The 20,112-nt window shown below is 43.0% G+C and overlaps 1 protein-coding gene across 1 annotated transcript; it reads right to left on the reverse strand.

Moving 5' to 3' along the window:
* Window positions 1-8,084: 8,084 nt before the first annotated feature.
* On the reverse strand, window positions 8,085-20,014 carry LOC108892272 (uncharacterized; the record flags this gene model as incomplete). The annotated part of the gene is made up of 13 exons (XM_018689730.2): window positions 8,085-8,350; window positions 8,485-9,154; window positions 9,706-10,216; window positions 11,779-11,885; window positions 12,494-12,548; window positions 13,824-14,795; window positions 14,880-15,036; window positions 15,130-15,271; window positions 15,531-15,806; window positions 15,891-16,022; window positions 18,505-18,619; window positions 19,649-19,733; window positions 19,843-20,014. Coding segments are annotated over 8 exons (1,496 nt in total), but the record flags the coding sequence as incomplete, so codon positions are not given.
* Window positions 20,015-20,112: the final 98 nt, after the last annotated feature.

A 20,112-nucleotide genomic window follows, 5' to 3' on the forward strand; every position in this document is an offset into this window, starting at 1 on the left:
CTTTTTCCACTGTCAGAGGGTAGGGTTAGGGTTATACTTTAAACTTCTGTTAGGGTTAGGGTTATGATCTTTAGCCACTGTTAGCCAGAGGGTAGGGTTAGGGTTAGGGTTTTCCACTGTCAGAAGGTAGGGTTATGACTTTACCCTGTTACGGGTAGGTTATAGATCTTTGCACTGTACAGAGGGTAGGGTAGGGTTATACTTTACCTCTGTTAGCAGGGTATGATCTTTTAGCCACTGTTAGCCAGAGGTAGGGTAGGATGTTCAGGGTATTAGAGCCCTCAATATTATAGCTATTACTCAAACTCATTTGTGATATTCATTTGAAAATAAGAGAAACTCAAGTCAAAGTTAAGCTACAAAACTTTATTAATTCTATTGTAGACAACATTTAACAAACCACAGCAAATTAACACCATTCTCCATTACTGCATAGAACTTTTCCTACTCTTGTTATTTGTAATATTACAAATAATAATATCTTTAATGTGAGAGACAGTACAACATATTCTGAAAATAACCACACAATATACAATGGCATTTTTGATGCCATACTATACTATGACATTTTTTTGACCATTTTCATACCTTATACTATGGCCTTTTTGACAGCACACTATACTATGACATTATTTGACCATTTTCAATGCCATATGACATTTTTTATATATTTTAATGGCATACTATAGTATGAATTTTTTTAGCCATTTTTGATGCCTTAATATACTATGACAATTTTTTAATATTTTTGATGCATTGTCATACTGTGGCATGTTTTGATGGTGTTTGACGTCTGTTTGATGTCTTGATTCCTTACCTTAATGTGACATTTTAAAATCTACTTTGGACTACTTTTACTTCTGCATTGCTTTTATATTACACATTAATTCTACTGTTACCTCAAATATTAGATTAGTTTTACTATTATATATTACCTTTCTTATTAAATATTACTTCTAAATTTACAGATAACTTTAATTGCTGCAAGCTACATTTAGTAACAAATTAACTTCTACACCTTACTTCTGGTATTGCTAATTACATTTACATCATTCCTACTAATACAAAATACTTATGCATTATTTTATATAGTAATTACTTCTATTATTATTATTATTTTCTGATACTGAATACTGAACATGAAAAGTGTAAAGGCAGTGCGGTCTAGACCTGCTCTATATGAAAAGTGCCTTGAGATGACTGTTGTTGTGATATGGCGCTATATAAATAAAATTGAATTGAATTGAATTGAATTGTGTGTTGGACAGTTGATGTAAAGCTGTTTGTGAATTGCCAGGAGGCCTCTGTCCTGGTCTCAAAGAACTTCTTCATTGTACAAAGACTCTCTGTGATCGTGGACTACATCTCATCGACAATGTCTCTGAACGCCGGCAATGCCGACTTATTGGGGACCGAGTCACCACGAGTCACAGACAATGTCTCCGATCGAGGACGATGTCTCCCTCATCCTCAACAATGTCTCTCCGATCATGGACGTCGTCTCAGTGATCGTGGACGATGTGGTGGACGAAGTGGTGACACCTGGAGGAAATCAAAGAGAAAAATACAAAGGAAAATGATCAATACATTACTACCTATTTCTCATCACCAGTTTAACCATGAAAACAGTACAGTGTAGTCTAATGTGTCTCACACATACACATAATTAAGAATTTTTGATCAAGTCCTATCAAACTGAAGGTACGATATTTTTCAATCCCATTTTGACTGATCCTGAACAAATACAGTCCAAGACAGAACCATTTAGTGTTTGTTAGTCCTGAGGTGTTTGATATTATTTGGTGAGAAGATGAGGAGAGCTACAGTCACTTTATCCACAGATATGACATTGACAACTATTGTGATATTTATTTAACACCAAGAATGCCAAATATTTGCTTCAAGACAAAGGATTAAGAGGTGAGAATAGCTTTCTTTGTCATATGATAAATAGTAAATACTGCTGATTAAGCAAAACAAGACATCTGAAAACGTCACCTCGAGCTCTGAGCAAATACAGTTAGTACTTTTCCAGATTTAATAGACACGATTTATCAGTTCTTATTATATTCAGTACTAAATTTATTCAATACCAAGGTTTGGATGTTGTCTCTCTGCGATCGTGGATGATGTCTCTGTGATCGTGGACTACGTCTCTGTGATCGCGGACAATGTCTCTGAGATTATGGACAAAGTCTCTGCAATCATTGACAATGTGTCGGTGATCGTGGACCAAGTCTCTGATGATAGACTGTTTCTCTGTGATCATTAACAATGTCAGCTGATCACGGTCATGCCGTCGAATCGAGGAACCACAGTGTCACTACCGATTCTTGCGCAGAGCTCTGCGAAGCAGCGACAATGTCTCTGATCATGGACAACGTCTCTCTCATCTTTGACAAGGTCTCTGCGATCACAGACAACGTCTCTGATCGTGGACGATGTCTCCCTCATCCTCAACAATGTCTCTCCGATCATGGACCATGTCTCTGTGATCGCGGACATCTCTGTGATTGTGGACAGCGTCTCTGTGATCGCGGACAATGTCTCTGAGATTATGGACAAAGTCTCTGCGATCATCGACAATGTCTCTGAACGCCGGCAATGCCAACTTATCGGGGACCTAGTCACCACGAGTCACAGACAATGTCTCCGATCGAGGACGATGTCTCCCTCATCCTCAACAATGTCTCTCCGATCATGGACGTCGTCTCAGTGGTCATGGACAATGTGGTGGACGAAGTGGTGACACCTGGAGAACATACAAAGGAAAATGATCATTTACTTTTAGCATTATACTGTTCTGATGTATTCAATACTGAACATGGACAGTTGAATGTCAGTGCTGTGTGTTGGACAGTTGATGTAAAGCTGTTTGTGAATTACCTGGAGGCCTCTGTCCTGGTCTCAAAGAACTTCTTCATTGTACAAAGACTCTCTGTGATCGTGGACTACGTCTCTGTGATCGCGGACAATGTCTCTGAGATTATAAACAAAGTCTCTGCAATCATTGACAATGTGTCTGTGATCGTGGACCAAGTCTCTGATGATAGACTGTTTCTCTGTGACCATTAACAAATGTCAGCTGATCGCGGTCATGCCGTCGAATCGAGGAACCACAGTGTCACTACCGATTCTTGCGCAGAGCTCTGCGAAGCAGCGACAATGTCTCTGATCATGGACAACGTCTCTCTCATCTTTGACAAGGTCTCTGCGATCACAGACAACGTCTCTGATCGTGGACGATGTCTCCCTCATCCTCAACAATGCCTCTCCGATCATGGACCATGTCTCTGTGATCGCGGACATCTCTGTGATCGTGGACAGCGTCTCTGTGATCGCGGACAATGTCTCTGAGATTATGGACAAAGTCTCTGCGATCATCGACAATGTCTCTGAACGCCGGCAGTGCCGACTAATCGGGGACCGAGTCACCACGAGTCACAGACAATGTCTCCGATCGAGGACGATGTCTCCCTCATCCTCAACAATGTCTCTCCGATCATGGACGTCGTCTCAGTGGTCATGGACAATGTGGTGGACGAAGTGGTGACACCTGGAGGAAATCAAAGAGAAAAATACAAAGGAAAATGATCAATACACTACTACCTATTTCTCATCACCAGTTTAACCATGAAAACAGTACAGTGTAGTCTAATGTGTCTTGCACATACACATAATTAAGAATTTTTGATCAAGTCCTATCAAACTGAAGGTACGATATTTTTCAATCCCATTTTGACTGATCCTGAACAAATACAGTCCAAGACAGAACCATTTAGTGTTTGTTAGTCCTGAGGTGTTTGATATTATTTGGTGAGAAGGTGAGGAGAGCTACAGTCACTTTATCCACAGATATGACATTGACAACTATTGTGATATTTATTTAACACCAAGAATGCCAAATATTTGCTTCAAGACAAAGGATTAAGAGGTGAGAATAGCTTTCTTTGTCATATGATAAATAGTAAATACTGCTGATTAAGCAAAACAAGACATCTGAAAACGTCACCTCGAGCTCTGAGCAAATACAGTTAGTACTTTTCCAGATTTAATAGACACGATTTATCAGTTCTTATTATATTCAGTACTAAATTTATTCAATACCAAGGTTTGGATGTTGTCTCTCTGCGATCGTGGATGATTTCTCTGTGATCGTGGACTACGTCTCTGTGATCGCGGACAATGTCTCTGAGATTATGGACAAAGTCTCTGCGATCATCGACAATGTCTCTGAACGCCGGCAGTGCCGACTAATCGGGGACCGAGTCACCACGAGTCACAGACAATGTCTCAGATCGAGGACGATGTCTCCCTCATCCTCAACAATGTCTCTCCAATCATGGACCATGTCTCTGTGATCGTGGACATCTCTGTGATCGTGGACTACGTCTCTGTGATCGCGGACAATGTCTCTGAGATTATGGACAAAGTCTCTGCGATCATCGACAATGTCTCTGAACGCCAGCAGTGCCGACTAATCGGGGACCGAGTCACCACGAGTCACAGACAATGTCTCCAATCGAGGACGATGTCTCCCTCATCCTCAACAATGTCTCTCCGATCATGGACGTCGTCCCAGTGATCATGGACGATGTGGTGGACGAAGTGGTGACACCTGGAGAACATACAAAGGAAAATGATCATTTACTTTTAGCATTATACTGTTCTGATGTATTCAATACTGAACATGAACAGTTGAATGTCAGTGCTGTGTGTTGGACAGTTGATGTAAAGCTGTTTGTGAATTACCTGGAGGCCTCTGTCCTGGTCTCAAAGAACTTCTTCATTGTACAAAGACTCTCTGTGATCGTGGACTACGTCTCTGTGATCGCGGACAATGTCTCTGAGATTATAAACAAAGTCTCTGCAATCATTGACAATGTGTCTGTGATCGTGGACCAAGTCTCTGATGATAGACTGTTTCTCTGTGACCATTAACAAATGTCAGCTGATCGCGGTCATGCCGTCGAATCGAGGAACCACAGTGTCACTACCGATTCTTGCGCAGAGCTCTGCGAAGCAGCGACAATGTCTCTGATCATGGACAACGTCTCTCTCATCTTTGACAAGGTCTCTGCGATCACAGACAACGTCTCTGATCGTGGACGATGTCTCCCTCATCCTCAACAATGCCTCTCCGATCATGGACCATGTCTCTGTGATCGCGGACATCTCTGTGATCGTGGACAGCGTCTCTGTGATCGCGGACAATGTCTCTGAGATTATGGACAAAGTCTCTGCGATCATCGACAATGTCTCTGAACGCCGGCAGTGCCGACTAATCGGGGACCGAGTCACCACGAGTCACAGACAATGTCTCCGATCGAGGACGATGTCTCCCTCATCCTCAACAATGTCTCTCCGATCATGGACGTCGTCTCAGTGGTCATGGACAATGTGGTGGACGAAGTGGTGACACCTGGAGGAAATCAAAGAGAAAAATACAAAGGAAAATGATCAATACACTACTACCTATTTCTCATCACCAGTTTAACCATGAAAACAGTACAGTGTAGTCTAATGTGTCTTGCACATACACATAATTAAGAATTTTTGATCAAGTCCTATCAAACTGAAGGTACGATATTTTTCAATCCCATTTTGACTGATCCTGAACAAATACAGTCCAAGACAGAACCATTTAGTGTTTGTTAGTCCTGAGGTGTTTGATATTATTTGGTGAGAAGGTGAGGAGAGCTACAGTCACTTTATCCACAGATATGACATTGACAACTATTGTGATATTTATTTAACACCAAGAATGCCAAATATTTGCTTCAAGACAAAGGATTAAGAGGTGAGAATAGCTTTCTTTGTCATATGATAAATAGTAAATACTGCTGATTAAGCAAAGCAAGACATCTGAAAACGTCACCTCGAGCTCTGAGCAAATACAGTTAGTACTTTTCCAGATTTAATAGACACGATTTATCAGTTCTTATTATATTCAGTACTAAATTTATTCAATACCAAGGTTTGGATGTTGTCTCTCTGCGATCGTGGATGATTTCTCTGTGATCGTGGACTACGTCTCTGTGATCGCGGACAATGTCTCTGAGATTATGGACAAAGTCTCTGCGATCATCGACAATGTCTCTGAACGCCGGCAGTGCCGACTAATCGGGGACCGAGTCACCACGAGTCACAGACAATGTCTCAGATCGAGGACGATGTCTCCCTCATCCTCAACAATGTCTCTCCAATCATGGACCATGTCTCTGTGATCGTGGACATCTCTGTGATCGTGGACTACGTCTCTGTGATCGCGGACAATGTCTCTGAGATTATGGACAAAGTCTCTGCGATCATCGACAATGTCTCTGAACGCCAGCAGTGCCGACTAATCGGGGACCGAGTCACCACGAGTCACAGACAATGTCTCCAATCGAGGACGATGTCTCCCTCATCCTCAACAATGTCTCTCCGATCATGGACGTCGTCCCAGTGATCATGGACGATGTGGTGGACGAAGTGGTGACACCTGGAGAACATACAAAGGAAAATGATCATTTACTTTTAGCATTATACTGTTCTGATGTATTCAATACTGAACATGAACAGTTGAATGTCAGTGCTGTGTGTTGGACAGTTGATGTAAAGCTGTTTGTGAATTACCTGGAGGCCTCTGTCCTGGTCTCAAAGAACTTCTTCATTGTACAAAGACTCTCTGTGATCGTGGACTACGTCTCTGTGATCGCGGACAATGTCTCTGAGATTATAAACAAAGTCTCTGCAATCATTGACAATGTGTCTGTGATCGTGGACCAAGTCTCTGATGATAGACTGTTTCTCTGTGACCATTAACAAATGTCAGCTGATCGCGGTCATGCCGTCGAATCGAGGAACCACAGTGTCACTACCGATTCTTGCGCAGAGCTCTGCGAAGCAGCGACAATGTCTCTGATCATGGACAACGTCTCTCTCATCTTTGACAAGGTCTCTGCGATCACAGACAACGTCTCTGATCGTGGACGATGTCTCCCTCATCCTCAACAATGCCTCTCCGATCATGGACCATGTCTCTGTGATCGCGGACATCTCTGTGATCGTGGACAGCGTCTCTGTGATCGCGGACAATGTCTCTGAGATTATGGACAAAGTCTCTGCGATCATCGACAATGTCTCTGAACGCCGGCAGTGCCGACTAATCGGGGACCGAGTCACCACGAGTCACAGACAATGTCTCCGATCGAGGACGATGTCTCCCTCATCCTCAACAATGTCTCTCCGATCATGGACGTCGTCTCAGTGGTCATGGACAATGTGGTGGACGAAGTGGTGACACCTGGAGGAAATCAAAGAGAAAAATACAAAGGAAAATGATCAATACACTACTACCTATTTCTCATCACCAGTTTAACCATGAAAACAGTACAGTGTAGTCTAATGTGTCTTGCACATACACATAATTAAGAATTTTTGATCAAGTCCTATCAAACTGAAGGTACGATATTTTTCAATCCCATTTTGACTGATCCTGAACAAATACAGTCCAAGACAGAACCATTTAGTGTTTGTTAGTCCTGAGGTGTTTGATATTATTTGGTGAGAAGGTGAGGAGAGCTACAGTCACTTTATCCACAGATATGACATTGACAACTATTGTGATATTTATTTAACACCAAGAATGCCAAATATTTGCTTCAAGACAAAGGATTAAGAGGTGAGAATAGCTTTCTTTGTCATATGATAAATAGTAAATACTGCTGATTAAGCAAAACAAGACATCTGAAAACGTCACCTCGAGCTCTGAGCAATTACAGTTAGTACTTTTCCAGATTTAATAGACACGATTTATCAGTTCTTATTATATTCAGTACTAAATTTATTCAATACCAAGGTTTGGATGTTGTCTCTCTGCGATCGTGGATGATTTCTCTGTGATCGTGGACTACGTCTCTGTGATCGCGGACAATGTCTCTGAGATTATGGACAAAGTCTCTGCGATCATCGACAATGTCTCTGAACGCCGGCAGTGCCGACTAATCGGGGACCGAGTCACCACGAGTCACAGACAATGTCTCAGATCGAGGACGATGTCTCCCTCATCCTCAACAATGTCTCTCCAATCATGGACCATGTCTCTGTGATCGTGGACATCTCTGTGATCGTGGACTACGTCTCTGTGATCGCGGACAATGTCTCTGAGATTATGGACAAAGTCTCTGCGATCATCGACAATGTCTCTGAACGCCAGCAGTGCCGACTAATCGGGGACCGAGTCACCACGAGTCACAGACAATGTCTCCGATCGAGGACGATGTCTCCCTCATCCTCAACAATGTCTCTCCGATCATGGACGTCGTCCCAGTGATCATGGACGATGTGGTGGACGAAGTGGTGACACCTGGAGAACATACAAAGGAAAATGATCATTTACTTTTAGCATTATACTGTTCTGATGTATTCAATACTGAACATGAACAGTTGAATGTCAGTGCTGTGTGTTGGACAGTTGATGTAAAGCTGTTTGTGAATTACCTGGAGGCCTCTGTCCTGGTCTCAAAGAACTTCTTCATTGTACAAAGACTCTCTGTGATCGTGGACTACGTCTCTGTGATCGCGGACAATGTCTCTGAGATTATAAACAAAGTCTCTGCAATCATTGACAATGTGTCTGTGATCGTGGACCAAGTCTCTGATGATAGACTGTTTCTCTGTGACCATTAACAAATGTCAGCTGATCGCGGTCATGCCGTCGAATCGAGGAACCACAGTGTCACTACCGATTCTTGCGCAGAGCTCTGCGAAGCAGCGACAATGTCTCTGATCATGGACAACGTCTCTCTCATCTTTGACAAGGTCTCTGCGATCACAGACAACGTCTCTGATCGTGGACGATGTCTCCCTCATCCTCAACAATGCCTCTCCGATCATGGACCATGTCTCTGTGATCGCGGACATCTCTGTGATCGTGGACAGCGTCTCTGTGATCGCGGACAATGTCTCTGAGATTATGGACAAAGTCTCTGCGATCATCGACAATGTCTCTGAACGCCGGCAGTGCCGACTAATCGGGGACCGAGTCACCACGAGTCACAGACAATGTCTCCGATCGAGGACGATGTCTCCCTCATCCTCAACAATGTCTCTCCGATCATGGACGTCGTCTCAGTGGTCATGGACAATGTGGTGGACGAAGTGGTGACACCTGGAGGAAATCAAAGAGAAAAATACAAAGGAAAATGATCAATACACTACTACCTATTTCTCATCACCAGTTTAACCATGAAAACAGTACAGTGTAGTCTAATGTGTCTTGCACATACACATAATTAAGAATTTTTGATCAAGTCCTATCAAACTGAAGGTACGATATTTTTCAATCCCATTTTGACTGATCCTGAACAAATACAGTCCAAGACAGAACCATTTAGTGTTTGTTAGTCCTGAGGTGTTTGATATTATTTGGTGAGAAGGTGAGGAGAGCTACAGTCACTTTATCCACAGATATGACATTGACAACTATTGTGATATTTATTTAACACCAAGAATGCCAAATATTTGCTTCAAGACAAAGGATTAAGAGGTGAGAATAGCTTTCTTTGTCATATGATAAATAGTAAATACTGCTGATTAAGCAAAACAAGACATCTGAAAACGTCACCTCGAGCTCTGAGCAAATACAGTTAGTACTTTTCCAGATTTAATAGACACGATTTATCAGTTCTTATTATATTCAGTACTAAATTTATTCAATACCAAGGTTTGGATGTTGTCTCTCTGCGATCGTGGATGATGTCTCTGTGATCGTGGACTACGTCTCTGTGATCGCGGACAATGTCTCTGAGATTATGGACAAAGTCTCTGCGATCATCGACAATGTCTCTGAACGCCGGCAGTGCCGACTAATCGGGGACCGAGTCACCACGAGTCACAGACAATGTCTCAGATCGAGGACGATGTCTCCCTCATCCTCAACAATGTCTCTCCAATCATGGACCATGTCTCAGTGATCGCGGACATCTCTGTGATCGTGGACTACGTCTCTGTGATCGCGGACAATGTCTCTGAGATTATGGACAAAGTCTCTGCGATCATCGACAATGTCTCTGAACGCCGGCAGTGCCGACTAATCGGGGACCGAGTCACCACGAGTCACAGACAATGTCTCCGATCGAGGACGATGTCTCCCTCATCCTCAACAATGTCTCTCCGATCATGGACGTCGTCCCAGTGATCATGGACGATGTGGTGGACGAAGTGGTGACACCTGGAGAACATACAAAGGAAAATGATCATTTACTTTTAGCATTATACTGTTCTGATGTATTCAATACTGAACATGAACAGTTGAATGTCAGTGCTGTGTGTTGGACAGTTGATGTAAAGCTGTTTGTGAATTACCTGGAGGCCTCTGTCCTGGTCTCACAGAACTTCTTCATTGTACAAAGACTCTCTGTGATCGTGGACTACGTCTCTGTGATCGCGGACAATGTCTCTGAGATTATAAACAAAGTCTCTGCAATCATTGACAATGTGTCTGTGATCGTGGACCAAGTCTCTGATGATAGACTGTTTCTCTGTGATCATTAACAATGTCAGCTGATCACGGTCATGCCGTCGAATCGAGGAACCACAGTGTCACTACCGATTCTTGCGCAGAGCTCTGCGAAGCAGCGACAATGTCTCTGATCATGGACAACGTCTCTCTCATCTTTGACAAGGTCTCTGCGATCACAGACAACGTCTCTGATCGTGGACGATGTCTCCCTCATCCTCAACAATGTCTCTCCGATCATGGACGTCGTCCCAGTGATCATGGACGATGTGGTGGACGAAGTGGTGACACCTGGAGAACATGCAAAGGAAAATGATCAATACACTACGACCTATTCCTCATCACCAGTTTAACCATGAAAAAACTATATTCAACATTACAGTTGAACTAGAGCATTTAATAAAACGTTAGAGGAGTGGCTGTTTAATGTCACATATGACAAAAAGAATCACATCTTTAAGAACCAACAACAAAGTAGTGTGTGGAAGAGCACAGAATTTTGTTTTCATACACAGATCTACAGAGACGCAGTGAGAACGACCACAAAGAGACAAAGAAGCAGCTGAGCATAAATAGATATAAAACAGCCAAGTAAATACTCAAAATGATGGAATAAGACCACAAATAGACACAGAATGACCACAACGACGTGATAATCAGATAAACAGACTACTAAACTGTTACCCTGGCTCCGTAAGGTGCCCACAACTCATGTCAGGGACGCTTTGGTCACAGAAACACAAACACATTTTGACCTACGCAAATAAAAACGACGACCAAAAAAGAAAACGCACTGGACGCATCACTAGGTGATATGGGTAATGCTAACGCTCGCTACTAATGCTAACGCTAGCTACTAATGCTAAAGCTGGCATCCATGTGTAAAGCAGCCAGGTACAGACGCAAAATAATAAAAAATGACCACAAATAGACACAAAACGATGACAACGACATGATAGACCGATATAAACTGAGTTGAATTGACCAGGATGGATAACAAAGTTACAAAATGACGATAAAGTGACTGTAAGCAGTTACAACAGAAATTTAAATAGACTATCAAGAGCTTGTTGTGTTTTCACCCATTGGCGTTGGGGGTCCGCAACTCATGCCAGAGTCACGGAAACACAAACACACTCTTACCGACGCGATAAAAACGACAGAAATTGTGAATACGGTCAAAAGATATTACTGAAAGAGAAGGCTAATGCTAACGCTCGCCGTTAACGCACAGGCTAACGCTAGCCGCTAGCTAGTTCGCTCCTAGGCCTTACCTTCGCGCTTCGGGTGTAGTCAGCGTCCAGCCTCACTCCTGTTCCATAACAAAGCAGCTCCAACGCTTGTTTTAGCGTCCAGGCTTCTTCGATGATTCAGTTTTCTCCTAGTGCCGACAAACAGAGACAGTGGTTCAAACGTTGGTTTTTATCTGTTTTCCGGCTTCGTTTCTCCGCCTCTCTAAGCTCCTCCCAGGTCATGACCGATGACGACACACAACGAAGCCAATGACTACACACGTAAGCCAAAGACGCCGATTGGCCAGCTGACTCTGTTCCCGCCTAGCAATCGCCTCTGATTGGTCTATAATATATCCCGGGAAAGGAAGGAAACCGATCATTGATGTATTATAAAAAAAAACTAATACATCCATGGTCAGAATATCATCATGTCTGTGTATATTTATCTCAAATATCAAAAGCCAAATAATGCCTTATTATTTGAATTACTATCTGATTTAGTTAAAAGCAGCTTCCAACCTCAATGGGACTTGATATAAAGGTTTAATAAAATTAAAAATAAAAATCCAACTAAATCAAGTGCATATCTTTACAGAATACACCCCTTAAAAAACAGAACTCTGAAGTTGAGCTTCACAAGCCAGACGTGAATGCCTCATAAGTCCAATAGAGAGGGGGCATCTATGTGGTGCAAGAGGAGTCCCACTTTATATAAAAGTGGTTTTTGTGGGGGGAAAAAACAAACAAATATCACCTGGTAGTCATCTCTGTTCTGTCTCATGACTGTGGCTCAATATCACGATCTGTATCTGGTAAGAAAAAAAAAAAAAAAACATCAGTACAATGTTCAATCTGCGGACCACAGAGTCAACACTGACCTTATCTTACCTGATGTTTGCTCACTCTCTCTTTGAGGACATTATATCATATGCATTGCACTGCCTATAGTTGTTTTTCATGAGCTGTTACACCAAGCAGCTGAACACTGAACATCCTCTGCTCTGATCAGAAACACTGTTTTATTGGTTCATCTGGTATATTTTGTGTCTCGGTGACGCACTCCCCATGACTGATCCTTTGTAGAAAACAGCCCCTCTGGTTACCAAGAAGTTGCATCACAGGATGAAAAACAGGGAGGTGCTGTCCCCGGAGGCTGTCTCTGATACCTCCACCGACACTCATCACATGGGCATAAAGTGGCCTAATTTGCAAGGATTACCATTTTATACAGCAGCTGCAGCAGAGTTTGAGTCTTGAAGTGAGGTCTAGGGATGACCGGGGGCGTCTTTTGTGGGGGTGTCGCAGGAAAATAAAAGGTTGGAAATGCAGGAAATAGGGAATAGAGATAATTTTTGTTATATTTGGTTCCTTTCTCTGTGTTGTTTTCTCTTAAGTGGCATACACACTAAAAGATAATCGGGTCAAACAGTCCGAACCCCCCCACCACCGATCAAAGTCAGCAAAGGCTTTATTATCTGATGGCTCTAAAGATGATCTTGTCAGATTCTCCTGTGGTGTGAGGTGTGTTCAGGGTGATTTTACCCTCCCCGATCAGCTCCGAACACGATCATGGCCATCCCAATAAATATTACACATGTTCAGTATTTACAATTGAAAATCCTGTCATGGGGGGGGCACCGAGGAGGAGTGAGTGCACGCTCTGTGGACTGTCGCATGGAACAGGATGATAGCCAATCAGGAAACAAGCTGACTGAAGACGGGAACACGCCAAACAAAAGATGTCACCGTCCACCATGTTTGTTTACTCTGAAGTCACGTTTGACCGCACGAGATTTGAGTTGTGAGTCCAGACTCTGGTTGTTGGTGGTGAATCTGTTAGTGTGTGGTGTGGCTGTGTTGGTCCTCTATGAGAACAAAACAAAGAAATCTGACATTATTTGTCGTCATGTATGATCTCTCACATTTTATAAGTGTGTGCCAGGACTTGTTAGGTTCTCTGTGGTTCTGGCTCATGTCAAGACTTTGAAAAGTAAGCAGCCTTGTAAGTGGTTAAAGCATCATATAGATGTTCTGTGCGCCTGCACTATCAAAGTACAGCCTGTTCGCGGTGACAGTGTAATTACCAGGAATGATGGGAGGCTGTGAGGGACCTGTCCAGTCAGCTCCACTTCCTCTTGATTTAACTCAACCCGCAGCTATAATCACTTCATCTGTCTGCGAGGTTAAGGTGACAGAATCTCTCTCGTTACTAAAGATGCACTGGAAACGTCTGGAAGCTTATTTGAAGGAATAAAAACAGGCTCTGTACGTTTGTTCTTGTTCAATCGACAAAAACAGATTTATTTCAAAAGAATGCTGGAGTAGAGGTGAGGTAGGGGAGAATAAAAAAGGGTTAAAAACATTCACTGACCACTTTAAAAGAGTACATTGACTAGAAAATACACATCTGTGTGGAATTTGTTGGCAATAAAAATAATATTTTGAACAGAGGAATGAAAAAAGAAATGTGCAAAATCAGTCTCTTTCAGGCGAAGTAAAGACGATACAGTAGGTAGCATCGTAGCCACAATTAAAAGAACTAAAATCAGTGCAGATAGGATTAACTTAAAAAGACATATTAAACACTTAAAATACAAATTAGCCTGTCGTCATGGTGTGAGTTATAGTGCTCAGGAGACTTATACAAACAGATAAAGTGCCAGGTCTTTGGTGTGGAGATGCTGCGCCAGGTTCTGGATGCGACACAGGCGAACGTTTTGAGCGTCTCCAGCGCTGTACACTCTGAATATGTGGTAACGCTCTTTCTCCTTCAGCGCAAAGTCCAGCTCGTTGGCGGAGAGCTGGATGAACGACTTCTCCTTCTTGATCGTCGACTTCACCTCCACATACACCACCTGCGGCCCGGCTGCAGCAGGTCTGAAGGTGAGTTTGAAGTCGTAGGGCTGGCCGCTCTCCCCGCTCTGGTTGCACCACAGGACATGGGCGGGGCACCCGGGGACGCCGCTGTCTCTCCAGTGACACAGGAAGGAGTCGACCAGCTGCTCGCCCCACTCGCCGATTGCCGACACGTCCATCGAGTCGTCGGATAACACCACCTGGAAAAGAGGAGCACGGTTTAGAGGAGGAGGTGCAAATGCTCAACTGCTCGGAAACAGTCGGGTGTAGGTGAGTGTACTAACGGTGGTGGGTCTCTGACAGATGAGCTCCATGTCCTCCAGAGTGGCCTGTGGAGCCTGGACCTTATTCCAGAAGGGGAAGTCCAGGTTCAGAGGGGGACGCTGGGTGTCCGCAGTCCCCTGAAATGTACTGGAGAGCACCACGGCGTCAGGGACGAGGCTGATGGAGACAAAGCAAGAAGAATTAGGTAAAAATCAACATTAGTTTCCGACATGAATATTTCAGAGTGTGGGACAAGAAGAAGAAGCCTACAGGCTGTTTGTAGCGGGCTGGTTGCCAACTGTCTCAGCAGGTGGTGCAGATGGAGGACTCTGTGCTGGTGTTGGAGCTGCGAGGCTTCCCTCTCTGTTCTCAGCTCTGTCAGACTCGATGGTGTCACTCTGCTGACGGCGCTCTGTTAGTGACAGACAAGACCAAATGGAAGAATGAAGCATTTACTGGATGTTAAAATCACACAGAGTGGGATTATGGCAGCTTAAAATCATTCCAACGCCGAAGGCTTTTGTCTTTTTACCACGTAAAAGATCAAATTAAAAGGTAACAGGGAGGCGTATGTTTATTTTTTGCTCGTTGTGTTTCTTTTGTAACAAAAAGCTGGAAGGGGCTAAAACTCTCAGTGGCAGTAGGCGACAGGAGTTTAATGAATGTGTAACCTGGAGGTGTTGTGGTGGTGTTGATGCTGGTGGTCGCAGCAGCAGGGTTTGGCTGGCCTGGATGGCTGAGAACTCTCTGGAGGACGGGCTGGTCTGGAGCTCTGCTGCTCCTGAGTGGCTGGTTTCCCTCACCAATGCTGCTGCTGAGACTCTGGGGGACGACATGATGGCTGCTCTCTCTGAGTGCAGCTTCTTTCTCTGGGTCTCTGTCTTTAGGCGCTGCAGGAGGTGGCCACATCTTCATGACGGCTTCGACCACGCCTCCGTCCGCCTGACCTGTCGGCACACAGAAGAAATGGGACGATAAACGACACTAAAACAGACATTTTCCTCTTCATTCCGAGCAGCTGTGTAAAGTACCTGAGCGACTGCCTCCTGTGTTTTGTATAGAAGCTCGAGGAGGCCAACAAACCAGTGTCTGCTCCCCGTCGTCCTGTGCAGGGTGGGATGGCTCCTCTGGGGAGCTGATGGAGGAGTAGCTCCTTGACAGAACTGAAGGGTTAAAAACCAACAACGAGAAAGAAACAAGAAATTATCACTGGGTAGAAAAACTGAGAGCTGTAATTATGTGTAAAAGTAAAGAAACAGATACAAGAAGTGCTAAGAAAGAGGCTTTAGATTGGTAACAACTGGATCAGGAGAGCAAGGAAAGTTTGGTCAGAGATATGAAAGAAATTCAAACTGTCAGAGCCACTAAAATAAAAAATTTAAAAAAACTTTTTACCATCTGTTGCGGATGCAGGATATAAGTAAGATTTTACATAAAGAATGAGAAAATATTCGTAAAGAACCAACTGAAGTAGAAGAAGTGTTACAGAGTCAGAGTGTCAAAGAGTCAAAAAATGGATGATGTTAAAAATATTTAAAGCATTTCAGCATGAATCCAACAATAACAATAATATGGAGGTAAAAGAAAAATGGGAGCTGGAAACAAATATTATAATAATTGCTGAGAAATGGGAGGAAGCATTTAAAAGCCAAGATGGCCGCTCCTCACATCAACAGTAGTGAACACTGCTAATTTTACTGTTTATAGCAGTTCTGCCTTATAAGTTTCACATTAAGTCAGTCACACACATAGTGCTGTTCAGTTTTTATCTGTGGACATGTTGCTACGCTGTTTGTATGAGTATGAGCGTTGTTATCAACTGGTATTGCTAACAGTGGCTAGTCCGAGATATGTTTGAATCAGTTCACAGTCATGGCTTAACGTTACCTTTTTTCCTGACTGTTTTTTCCTGAAATGTTTGCATTAAAATGTAACTTTAACGACTATTCTTCAGGTGGAACAGATTTGTTTTGAAGTTGTTCTAAACTCCAAAAGAGCAACGTATAAAGGCTCTGAGAGCATCCATGTTTTTCTCAACTAACTCGGAGGTGACGCCACTCCCAGTTCCAACCTCCGATGTAACAGGAACGCAACATTATACGGGCAAAGCCAGCGCTCTAATCACCTCTCTATTATTTTTTCTTAACTGTCTTTATTCTCTTGTCTTTATTTTCATTTGTATACATCTTGAATGTTATGTTTGTGAAATAAATAAAAAGCAGAGTTCTGTTAAGCCATAAAAACAGATTTAGTAATGAAAACGTCTTCTGATCGTATTAATCCTTGTAGATATGTGTGTGCTCTGCTGCAGTGAGGGATCTGCTCCTCTTGCTCTTTGAGCCCTGGCAACAGCTGCTCTTTTATGTTGCCACACACAACAGCGAACAAACCCGAATTAGCATATGTGCGATACCCACCAGTTATCTTCCTCCCTGTGTGTGTGTGTCTGTGTGTAGAAGGAGTGTGTGTTTTTGTGCAGAGCCGAGACTGAGAAGAAAAACACTTTGAATATTATGAAATGATAATGGAAATCGGGGCAAGTGTCAGAGAGAGAGTTGGAGAAACTGCAGATGGAAGATGTCACTTTCACAGAGTCGGAGGGAAAAAGCTGCACTGTCTTGTTAGAATTCATCTCATGCTGCAGTTAAAGCAGAGTTACACTGACGCTCTGCATCAAACTGACTCTTTCACACATTAACACTCAGCTGCAGATACACATTTTTCATCCTTTCCCAGCAGCCTATGCTCTTTAATAAACGTGTGGACGTTGCTTTAGTCCATCTCTCAACTCTTTCCCTGCCCTGTCTGAGCCCAGCGGTTCCAATTAATCGATGATTGATTATTGATCGCTAAGAATTTAATCGATAACTTTTCTGTTTTGTGTCTAAAAGCCTCTCAGGTGTGTTTTTATAGAGCGTCGTAGCTTTGGTTTGTTCATTTGTTTGGTTTGACCTTTATGAGGCGCAGAGCTTTGCTCTTTTACTTCAACTTTAAAGGCTTTAAGAGGATTGTTGTTGGACTATAATTTCTTCTTGGAATAAAGATTCCACCCAGGAAAAACACACTTTTAGGTATAAAAAATAATAATTAATTGATAATTGATTTTCCAGATCAAGGAAATTAATCAATAGCTCGATATGGTCGTCTGTTTTCACCTTAGCTGCACAAGGATAGCTAGCTACGTCCAGCTTTATTCTCCTTAGCTGGGCAGCACAGGAAAGGACTGACAACTGAAACACAAAGATGTGGGCTCAAAGCAAGAAACACCATGTAAAACCTATAGCTTATATCAGGGGTACCTGCTTATACTAGGGTGTTAAAGTTAGCTAGGCTAGCTGGCTAACATTAGCACCCACTGGTATCAAACTTCTGTTAGCCAGCTTACGCTAGCACCCACTGATGTCAAACTTCTGTTAGCTAGGTTAGCTAGCCTACATTAGCACCTGCTGGTGTCAAACTTCCTAGCTAAAAGAAGCTAGGTTAGCTAGCTAACGTTAGCGCCCACTTTTTAGATTGAAAACAACAGAATCTCTGTGAAGTTGGACCCAGAAACAGTATTTCCGTCTGTCCTGACGTCAGGACAGACAGATAAACAATGTTTGCAATCAGTGGAATTTTCCTTCAAAGTGCAGTGACCCTCCGTACCTCTCTCCTGGTTAATGTCTGGTTTGGGAGGCTCTGGGACCTCCCACTGCTCCTCCTCACTGGGCAACTCTCTGATGTTCTCCTTGTTCAAGCATCTCTTCAGAGCTGCTGGGTCCTGCAGACACAAACAGAGTTACTGACTGTGATGGCGATTCACAGCAGAGATGAGACCTTGTCTTGATGTACAATATTACATTTTGTTATTCAGGCTTTCCAAGAATAGCTGAGTTCCATTATTTAATTAATAGATTTTGGGTTTCTCCTCTCAGGTTCACTCGCTAACAGGCAGCAACATATGTTCTTGTTAAAATGTTGATGAACTAATTAACATGTACTGCCACAGACTGTTTGAGCAACTCCCTGGAATAATATAAAAGTAATAAGCAGATATAATGAGTAGAGGCAGATCTGTACGCTGTTTCCCCTAAGCCTGACTCAGTGTATTACGCTGCAGAATCACATCATTAAAACCTTTAATCAAACAGTCAGAAATTCAATTTTATTGACTTCAGCAAAAACCAGACACAGAACGTAAGTCAAACAGTCTCTGCTGCATTTTAAAAAATCCACAGAGGACAGGACGTCCAACAGTGAGAGATCAAAGTTTCCTGTTACGACGTTAGAACTGAAGGAATCCTAACCTGAAAACAAGCTAATGTAACGTTAGCAGCAGCTCAGCTAACAGCGTCCTGTGTTTGACAAAGACGCTGGAAAAACACAGATTTTAACACAAAACTACTTTACTCAGTGTTTTTTTTCTAGTTTTAATGATCAGGTCTGTTTGTTTTTGGAGATGAGGAAACCTCTGAGGATAATTCAGCTCCTGGTAAAAACCTGCTGAACTATGAACACTGAAGTCATGTTCAGTTGTTTAACAATGAAATCAAGTCGAATACTTTCTGTCACCCAGCTGGATGTTGGATGCAGTTGTAGAAAACCCTGGTTAACTTCTCCATGAGCCTGCTCTGCAGAGATGAGAGCTGGTTGCCATGTAATGTAAACATGAATTCCCTCCAGGGGAACAAATTAGTTCTAGCTACGCTCAGCTCTGTGGTTGTGGAAGACCATGAACAAGCAATGACCCTCTTCTTTTCACTGGATATGGATTAATGATCAATGCTCGAACGGATCGTATATCACTTACATCGAGTGCATTCACCAAGACGCTCAGGAAATATTTCAGCTCTTTCCTGTGGCTGTCCTGTGTGCAGAACAGTTTCACCAGCTCCCTGTGGAAAAGGACATGAGTCAACGTGTCTTGGATTTAATGAAAAATTAATAAAATTATGACCAACACATTTAGACCAGTTTTGGTCCTCTGTCCCTTCACACACAAACCTGCAGATCTCCATCTTGGATGAGAGGTAATCCTTCTGGATGTAGAGCTCCTTCTCATCCTTCAGCAGACAGATGACGTCCTGCACCTCCACCACAGGCTGATCACTGTCAGCTACATCCAGCTGGTAGCGAATGTACAGCTTCCCCACCTGGAAACAGACAACAACGTCAACTGTACATTCAGAAGGTGATAAAATAAAGATATCAGGACTGTGTCGCTGACCTGAGACAAATTCACCACTGAACTGTACCTACTGAGCTTTTCTTCAC

Source organism: Lates calcarifer, unplaced genomic scaffold (genome assembly GCF_001640805.2).
Source record: "Lates calcarifer isolate ASB-BC8 unplaced genomic scaffold, TLL_Latcal_v3 _unitig_2145_quiver_2243, whole genome shotgun sequence".
Taxonomy (NCBI): Eukaryota; Metazoa; Chordata; class Actinopteri; family Centropomidae; genus Lates; species Lates calcarifer.